Below are 9,750 nucleotides of genomic sequence, written 5' to 3'. Positions count from 1 at the left end.
TTTTTTTTTTTTTTTTTTTTTTTTTTCCCTTCTTTCCTTCTTTTTAATCCGTGTTTTAAAGCCTCCGTCTCGCCAAACACCCCCGTTTGATCACTAGTGGCTTTCTATCCGAACCAAACCAGCCAAAGTGAAAAAAAAAAGAATAATAATAATAATAATAATAATAATAATAACAATAATAATAATAATATAACAGCAATAATAATAGTAATAATTAGTAATAGTAATAGTAATAGTAATAGTAATAGTAATAGTAATAGTAATAGTAAAAGAGGCAAGAGCTCTGGGAGAATCCCTCAGAAACATCAGATCCCGTAGATCTGATGGGGAAAATTCATTTCCCCTGCGCTTGCCGAGGTCGGGGGAGCCTTGAGCTGCAATTTCTCCCGCCCGTGTCTCGGCAGCACCTCTGCAGCGCGCAGCGCATCGAGCGCTGCCGACAGAGAAATGGTTAAGCGGAGCCTGGCGGGGCGGGGGTGGCGGGAGGCGGGGGAGGGAACCCGCTATTAAATAGGAAACCAAACCAAACCAAACAAACCCGCTTAATATTCAGCCCCCGCATATCGGCTTGTGTTAAGGGAACATTGTCTCGTGCTGCGGGCCGGGCCGGGCTCAGCCGCCTCCCTGTGCTTGTGCCCCGGCAAAGGCTTCCACGATGATGCTTAGCCCGGACCAAGCGGCCGACTCGGACCAGCCCTCGTCGGCGCCCTCGGACCCGGAGTCGCTGGGCGGCGCGGACGGGCGCGCGCTCGGCTGCTGCGCCTCGGACGCGGAGCCCGCCGAGGGCGGCGGCGGCGGCGGCGAGAGCGCGAGGAGAAGCGGCGGCGGCGCCGCGCCACGGCCAAGTACCGCTCGGCGCACGCCACGCGCGAGCGCATCCGCGTGGAGGCCTTCAACCTGGCCTTCGCCGAGCTGCGCAAGCTGCTGCCCACGCTGCCGCCCGACAAGAAGCTCTCCAAGATCGAGATCCTGCGCCTCGCCATCTGCTACATCTCCTATCTCAACCACGTGCTGGACGTGTAGCGCCGGGCCCCGCGGCCCCACGCGCGAGGCCCCCGCGCGGGGGGAGCCCCGGGCCCGGCCGCGCGCCGCTGCCTCCCCCGCGGCGCGGCCGCCCGCGCGCGGAGCCCCTTCCCTTCCCTTCCCTTCCCTGTTTATTTATACGTCCCTCTTCTTTCTTTCGAGGCAGAGAAATGTAAAATCGGATTGTTTCTTCAGGCTGTCAAGTGCCCCTATATATATATATATATATATATATACACATATATATCCAAAAAAAAAAAAAAAACACATCTACTTGTGACCTTAAACGTGTGACCCATGGGTGCAGTTGCAAATGACTATTTTTTATTTATGGTAGAAGGAGTAGACAGTTTATTTTTTTGCAGAACTTATTTATTTTTCAGAGTGGTGGCAGTTTTACTTTGGATACTCTGTGCCAATTGGTTTCTATAGTCGGGTGTTTACACTTTTCTCCTGTGGATTTTTATGTTTAACTTTATACGTGTGCGTTTGGATCGATACAGCGTTCCTTTTTCTTTTTGTCTCCTTTTCGCTCCCTTTTCTTTTGTTTTTGTTTTCCCTCCAATTATATTGCACTTGTGTACAACAAACCTTCCCGTCCTTCCTGTTTATGAGAATATTTTATATATATATCAAGGCGTTTGTTCTTGAATTTTTCCCTTTTTTTAAAAAAAACTATTTATTTATTTTGTGTGTGTATGTGTGTGATGGACAACCACTAGCACTTAACTAGGAGAGGTTTTTTAAAACTTGTTATTCTGATCTATAGTTACGTCTGAAAAGTACTTTGCAAACTGTTTATAAGGGAAGTAGTTTCTTTGTGGGTGTATACGTGTGTGTGTGTGTATATATGTATGTGTGTGAGGGTGAGTGTGGGTGTGTGGTATATTTTTAGGAAATTACATTTTTCCTAAAAAAAAAGAAAAAAAAAGAAAAAAGAAGTAAATCCAGGACTGCTTTCCTTTGTGACAACCAAAAAAAAAAATATCTATAACCTGAAAATGTTTCATGTTCTTGCTGTGAATCTCTTAAAACAAGAAGCGCATTTTAGGGACGAAAGAGAAAAAGAAAAAAAAACCACATCTGCTATCCAAAGATTTTAGTCTTTTTCAGGGTTTTTTTGTGTGTCTCTGTTGCTTTATATAATGCAATATTTTGTAGTGCAAATAGATAAATCTGGTTTCTATCTGATGCGTTTTTCATATCTCTCATGAATGGTGAGCTGTTTTGCATATAAATAAAAGTATCAAATAAAAGCTGTTTTTCCTAATTATTTTTCCCTGTTGCTCTTTCTGTGAGACAGGGAGCGGGCAGAAGGGGTAGCCGGGATTATGAGCTAGAATTCTCCAACCTTCCCGAGCGGTGCGGGGCAAAGCTGCAACAGGTTCTGCGGCGTTCCCTGCCGGAGCCCATTGCAGCCCCCCAGCCCAGCTCCGCATTCCTGGCTGGTCTGGGCTCCGCATGCGGGAGCAACCCCGGCACCGCGGCTTCCACGTCTGCCCTGCCGCCGCTGGCATCCAGCTGCCCGTTTCAAAGCTGTAAAATCTCCTCCGATCCTCAGGAGCACCTGTTTTGGCAGCCTGCTCTCTGGCAAATCCAGCTTCCCACTACAAACAGGCACATTTCAGCCCGCCTCAGTGCCCTGCATTTCCTTTCTCTTGTTTCCGTTTAGTTCTGATCTCTCTCAGGTCAGCTCCAATTCTGGTGAAACCAAATGAAAATCCTGTGCCCCCTTCCGCTGCTCGAACACCTCCAACATCCTCCTTTATATCAGGCTTCCCTGCCAAAGCCTGTCATTAGGAAGAGGGCACAGATAAAAACTCAGTAGCACAAAGGTTATTACCTCAGCAAAGGAAGATCCTTGGGCCATCCCATTTATCAATTCCTTTTCTTATTTACTCTGGGAAGTTAATTTTACCCGTAAATTGGTTGCCACCCTTGACTTGGGCAAGCTGCATTCAGCAGAGAGCACATCTATTGTTACCTGCTTTAGAGACCAAGGCCTCCCACCCCATTCCCGTTCTTACGGCTGACACTTTGCACAGTGGTTTAATCAACTGTGGTCTTGACCAGTTGAACAGCTTCATGCAGGAAACCTGTTTGAGAAGGTGTTAACTCTACTTTCTACCAATGCACACTTTCTGTGCCCCAAGGGACTACATGTAGATTTGGTAGTTGGATGTATAGCTATCAAATCTTGCAACTTCCAGCATGGAAGTTAATTCCACAAAATTTGGAGCTGGTTTTCTTCAGGACTGGTTTGATTCTTAAGTTGTATCCAGATCTAGACCTTTGGTTCAGGTTGGATGCCAATTGTCTGAGAAATATTATAAATCCTGGCATCCAGGAAGCCTTTTTACTACCAGCATCGAGAAGGACTTCAGGGAAGATCATGCCCTACGGCGGTCACTGGAACTTCCCCCATGAAAACTGGCTGTGGGATGAGGAGACACTGTCCCTGTGTTGCTCCAGTCCACACTCCCCTCTCTGTCAGGTCACAGGCTGAGAGGTGGCTGAGGCTAATCGCATGCAGTGAAGATTGCTGTGGATCTGGCAGTGGATTTTAGTCCAGAGGTGCCATGGGTCTCAAGGCAGGGCAACCTCACGCCCAGGACTGCGAGCCCAAATGATGATTTTCTCCTAGCTCAGAGCTGTGTCCCCACCAACACGCTCTCCTGCAAATGTCTACACTGGGTGCCCAGTACCTGAGGTGTGGTGAGGGCCTGAGGGCTCAAGCAAAGACCTCTAGGAATGAGCTCCTGAGTGCAAGGTGGCCCAGGGAATTTGTGCAGAGCCACGGCACAGCTTGGGAGCCCGTGTGTGAGATCTCGCTTGCACTTGGAAGGAAGTTGTGAAGGCCTTTGCTTCTCATAATAACGACACGATCAAGCCTCATGTTTAACCTACAAAAGGTCAGTGCACTTGACTTGAAGATGTTCCCTTTTCTTCCAAATGTAACAGTTTATCAAACGAAAGAAATTGCTTCTCCACACAAACCCATTCACACTTCTACGTTATCGTCACCTTGTGTCTATCCTTTCACCATCATGTTTTGGTGCTGGCATCAAGAAGGAAACTCATTCTCATCTAGCAGTTGATAATTGCTGAAAATAAAATGTAGGTTTTACTCTCCCATTCCCCCCCTTCATTTTTTTCCTAGGGAAGATCTAAATAGTATGGACAAACTACAGGGCTAATGCAATATAAAGGCTGCATGGCTAGGCACTCAAAAGCCTAGATTTATGAAGAAAGAATAAACAACTTTAACTCCATCTCCTTGCGAGTCCGCATTAGACAGCAATCAAGTCTAATTATCCCATCAAAGTTACTTTGCTTATGTCTACATGCCCTCCTCAATACAAGAAAGAATGATCTCGCACAGCATTTACAGGGGGAATAAGGGGGAATTGCTCAGTGAGGATTCTCATCATTAATCATTCCTGGCCAACACAATGATCGGCAGGGAGGAAACATAGCATTAACATTTTCTGCTTTTTTTTTTTTTTTAATGTTTAAACCTATCATTTGGCTTCTGTTCTTTCGCATTTAAAGAGGAGCTCACCCTACAAAACATGACAGAAAGCATGCTTGAAGACGGAGAAGGTAGAGCACTACCTTCAGACCTTCTTTTGAGGCTGAAGGAGGTGATGTAAGCCTGTCTCAATCCAGGGTATAAAAGATGGCATTGGTATCTCCAGCATTCACAAAAAGGAGGTACTTTCTGTCATAGATTGATCATATTGCAGAACTATGGATATTGGGCACACCTTTAACATAAATTGATAAGATGTATCACGACACATCTGCAGGCATATAGGGACACATACTGACGTGGGACACAATACCCATTTGCACCAATAACATTTGGAATCAGGGCATCTAATGCATCCACCTGGACCCTAGAAATAGGCCCCAACCCTGACACAGTGTTCAAGGACAAGCAGCAAGCCACAAATTGCTCATACAGACAAATGTACTGATTTCCATGGGACTGCATGGCCAAGAAAGGACTGTGTCTTTCTTAGAAGACTAAAGAATCTAGAGCATAAAATATCCAATATCTATATATAGACTTGCGCCTATCTTGTTATTAGAAATCTGTACACAAGAGGAAGCTTTTCTAGCCACAGACCATGATTCTAGCTTACCAACAAGGCACACGGTGAGCGTATTCAGGCACACGCTACTCACTGACCACAAAGCGTTGCCTTATTGCCTGTGTTAAAAAGTGTGTAAGCAATTCAGAAGGATATTGCAACTGATACTGGGAGCAGAGGAATCCTGAACAACTTGGATGTGATTTGATATCTTTGTTATATTTCTTGCAGAGAGAGCGTGTGCAAGGGAGAGGGAGAGAGAGAGGGGATGGGGGTGGGGAGGCAGAGAGGATATTGTATACGAAATTCAACAAAGAAATGGATCTTTTCCACTATATTGCCATGAAGAAAAAACAGACACATTCTGTCTCTCTCTCTATTCATGCATCTAGCCATCTAGCCCTCCTGCAACCCAGTTAGCCTAGTCTTTTTAAATACATCCTAATATGAGTCATTATTTTTCAATACTCTCGGTTGCTTCTGCAGGGTGGGACCAATCGATAACCACAACAGCAACCGACCCAAAAGGAAAAGGCAATCTCCCAGCTCTCCTTATTTATTACTTCAGAGGCAATTTTTGTTTTTCCTGCCTCTTCCCCTGGCGATGGATTTTGCCTTCCCTGCCCAGAACGGCCGTGTTGTTTTATCCGGGGCTCTATTTGCATGTGGGCTTCAGATTTGTCTTTGGCTCCTTGCACGGTTTGGGATGAGACCCTCCTGTCCCCAGAGAGGGGGGCAGGTGTTGCTCCAGTCGAGCGAATGGAACCAAATTACAGGACCGTCTGTCGCCTCCTCTGGGAGACGGCGGAGGGAGGGGAAGAAGGGGAGGGAATCGGGATGCCATATGACAGAGGAGAAAAGCAGAACATCATACTGATGCCGATAAGAGCTTGAAAACATGAGTCACCCCAGCCCACAACCCCACCCCAAACCAGGCAGCAGCCACCTGAAAGAAATGTCAGGAGCAGAGACAGAAATAAATTGAGTCACTGGGCTGGAATAACTCGGGCTGAAAAGGAAAGAGAGCTGCGACCACTTTCAGATACACTGAACGTGCCTTCCTGCCTCTCCTGTGCCTTCCTGCCTGCTCTCCCTCACCAGGCTCCCCTCAGCCATGGCGCATTTTGGGGTCTATGAGAGCTACGCCACTGAAAATGGGACTTGCTCTTCCGCTGCTCCCAGTTTGCACCCATTGATGAAGTGGGATTCTTCTCCTGCCAGGACAGCGCATGGGCTGCTCCCTGCTCCAGCTGGGAAGGAGGCCGACCCGACTCACCTCCCACTTACTCTCTTGTCTGTGAAGACTTCCACCTCTTCCATCTGAAAGAGCAGGTGATGTTAAAGAAGTTACGTTATTCTGCCACCCAACCTGCTGCTGCTTAATTTCTAACCAATTCCAAACAAAACAGTGTTCAGTGCTTCCTCCTCCCAGTCACCGTTCCTCCTCCTTTCCACTGTGACATGACCTTGAGCTCTCTCTCACACACATACATCTGTGCAATAGCTCTCAGTGTGGCTGGACACAGTGTCACTCCAAAAGCAACAGGTGACTCTTGTCTTGGAGCTTCTCACTGGAATATAGGAGATGGTAAAGACGACAAAGCGACTTTCAGGAGAATTCAGAGTATTTAGAGTAGGCCAGGAAGAAGGGATGGAAGAATGCCATTTTAGAAGCCAGGGAATTAAAGAAAAAAAAAAAAAAGAAAAGAAAGAAAAAATAGAAACCAAATTGGACATGCTTGAATCTTGGGGTATACGAAGAAGGAGCCATGTGAGAAAAAGTACATGAAAACACAGGGCAGCAAAACTGAGAAAGAACTGAAGCACAAATGCTGGGTAGAGCTGTACAGCAGAAAGAGGAGAAGATGCTCGGTTGAGCTAGAGGTGGCAGCTCTCTCAGGAGCTAGAGGAGGGCTCAGAGCAGAAGAAAACAGATGCCAGGTAGGGAACTGAAAGGAGCTGTTAATGAGACACTCAAGACTACTAGAGGTGAGATCACCACAGCATCAGCGATGGCCAGAGGGATGGACTGGCTCAGGAACATTTTTCCAAGGACCGAAAAACAAGGGTTTTGCCATACAGCATCTATCATTCAGAGAAATCCTCTTTCTCCTTCCTGAAAAGTTCTTTTTTTTTGTGCATGGAAGTGACAGAAAGATCGGGGGGACAGAAAGCCCCCAGGGCTGCAACATGGGTTCACAGACATGATAAACCCAGAAAAAAAAAAGAAAGGAAAATGATAAAAAAAAAAATGAAAAAATGAGTGTGAAAGAAATCAGTCTGTGTGCTGATACAGAATTCAAAGACAGTTATTTCCTCATCCTGTAGGTTTTCAGACTCAATATTCCAAATGTTAGTGGGTTTTCTGTTTAGTTAAGCAAATCCAAGATTTAACATTTAGGACAAGCTTCAAGATTTTCCCAGAAATGTTCCTTGTAGAACAGAGTGTTAAACCTATTGGATCTTTATTATTCCAGATAATAAAGACAAGGACTGACTATGAAGAATTGCATAAGGACTACGTGCAACCGATGAAATAGCACATGAAATTCAACCTAAGTGAAGTGATAAAGTGATCCAACGCGGAGAACATTTCTAACTTCATACACAGAATGACAGGTTGTGAGTCAACCTCAGAAGCAAGATCTTACAGACTGTGCCAGGACAATTTCAACTTGGTTCTTGGTAGCAGCAAAAAAAAAAAAAAAAAAAAAAAAAAAAAGGAAATCAAATGTTAGCTATTATTAACATTGCAGAGAGAGAACAGAACAGGTAGAGAACAAGCAGAGCATCATTATGCCACTGCATAAATTCAAAGTAAGTCCATATCTTGAATATTGTATGCAGCTCTGATCTTCCGAGCTTTCTGTAAGAAAGCAAGGAAACTGAAAAAGCATCTAAGATTGGCAATAAAGATAATCCAAAGGAGTGAGCAGTTTCAGTGCAAGAAATGGCTAAGTGGGAAGGACCGAGTTGAGTGCGATTTTGCAGAACGCTTTTGTATCCTAGTTAACAAGGGGATGGTGGCGAGGGGTTGGTTGCTGCCTGTCTCTTCCAATGCAACTTGATGCTGGGAGGAATCAAATAAAATCAGTGGGTACCAGGTTCAAAATAGACAAAGGGAGGTGGTTTTTCACACCAGGTGCAGTCAAGCTGCAGACCTCCTTCCTCAAGATGTTGTAGAAGTGGAAACATTACTGAAGTTCAAGGACAGACTTTCACAGAAAATCAAGGATTCATCCATGGAGGATTTTTGAATGTATAGAAAGTGCTTCCAGCTCAGGCTGTTCTCAAGCCGTGTATGACTGGATGACTACCTTATATCCCTTCCTTATTATAACATTCCATAGGCATCTGGTTTGGGCTCCAGTTTGAACTGGGATGAGGGGTTGAATGAAGTTTTCAATCTGGCTCAGTGCAACTGCTCCTATGTACATCTTTTTGATCTGTAGGAAATAGATCTCTGACAGGCAACTCTTTCTTTTAGACTTTTCTGTCTTTGGTTCTGAACACAAAAGCTCTGCATGGTGAGTCTCCAGTAGGCCAATGTGAAAAGACAATTGTGATCTTCTGGATCACACGGAAGGATGGCTTGTTCCTTGGAGCACTAAGAAACACAAATTTGTGTTTCCCCAAAGACAAAAGGCTGGAGTCTGATGTCAGACACCTAAAGATCTATCTATAGTTGTTCCAAGGCAGGTCAGGATCTTGTCCTGAACATTTTGTCCTGCCTTTTTTTTCAGACCTTACTTGGATAAGACTATACTCCGACCAGGTGGCATGCCCCTCATGTAGCCCTGTCAATCAGGGTCATGATTTCTCACCTTGCTTGAATTGTTCGAAACTTTGTGGAAACCTCACCTCTAGTGATTTTAAGCAGAATTAATCTACAGATTAGTCTTAGATTACAATTGAAAGTGTTCAAAGGAGAAAAGGACTTATGAAAGACTTTAGAGTTTAGACTCAGAAATCCCAGTCATCAGAATCTACCAAAATTTGTTGTGCTTTAGGTTCAAGATTCAGAAATGAAAAAGAAGTGAGGAAGGGGAAAAATGAAGGGGAGGTAAAAATAGTGACTGAAAGAAAAAGAGTGAGACAGGAAACTGTGTGAACTGCTTGCAACCTGTGGCTGGAACTGCAAGGCTGCCTTCTAAGCCCATCTCTATGGGGTGCCGTGGGTATCCAAAGGTGTCTTAGAGAGAAGAGCACTTGTGGTGGCACCAAATGTAGCTGTTTTCATTCTAAACAGACAGGCCTAAACTTTGTGGCCAAAGGCCATTTCTAGTGTGAGCTAGATCTTGCTACTCAGCTAGGTGTGGTATTTCCAAATATCCTGGTTTGGGATCAATCCTCTCTGATTTCTTGATAGGGAGACAGAACATAAAGACAACACAGAAGTTCAGAAATAATCTTTAAAGGTCGTATGACTACTTCAAAGTGTACACTCTCGAATTCAGCCTTTTATCAGAGAAAGAAGGGCTTTCAAAAAAGGAATTGTACAAAGCCTGTAGAACAGCACTCCCTACTTTGCCCCTTCAGGGCTCCCTAGCTGAGGTACATCAATACCAAAGCATTCCTTGAGAAGGAACCACCAGATTTCTTGACCCATGAAGTAGTTTCTGACAATGCA

The 9,750-nt window shown here is 45.0% G+C and overlaps 1 protein-coding gene across 1 annotated transcript in view; it reads left to right on the top strand.

Moving 5' to 3' along the window:
* NHLH2 (nescient helix-loop-helix 2) overlaps positions 1–1,023 on the top strand; it is a 1,962-nt gene extending 939 nt beyond the window's left edge. Inside the window, 2 exon segments of the mRNA XM_026050383.1 lie at positions 647–800; positions 803–1,023. Coding sequence (XP_025906168.1) covers positions 656–800; positions 803–1,023 — 366 coding nt within the window. The 5' untranslated portion in view covers positions 647–655.
* Positions 1,024–9,750: the final 8,727 nt, after the last annotated feature.

Source organism: Nothoprocta perdicaria, unplaced genomic scaffold (genome assembly GCF_003342845.1).
Source record: "Nothoprocta perdicaria isolate Ctin4 unplaced genomic scaffold, notPer1 scaffold_68, whole genome shotgun sequence".
In the NCBI taxonomy this organism is placed as follows: domain Eukaryota; kingdom Metazoa; phylum Chordata; class Aves; order Tinamiformes; family Tinamidae; genus Nothoprocta; species Nothoprocta perdicaria.
This window is presented reverse-complemented; position numbering and strand designations above follow the sequence as displayed.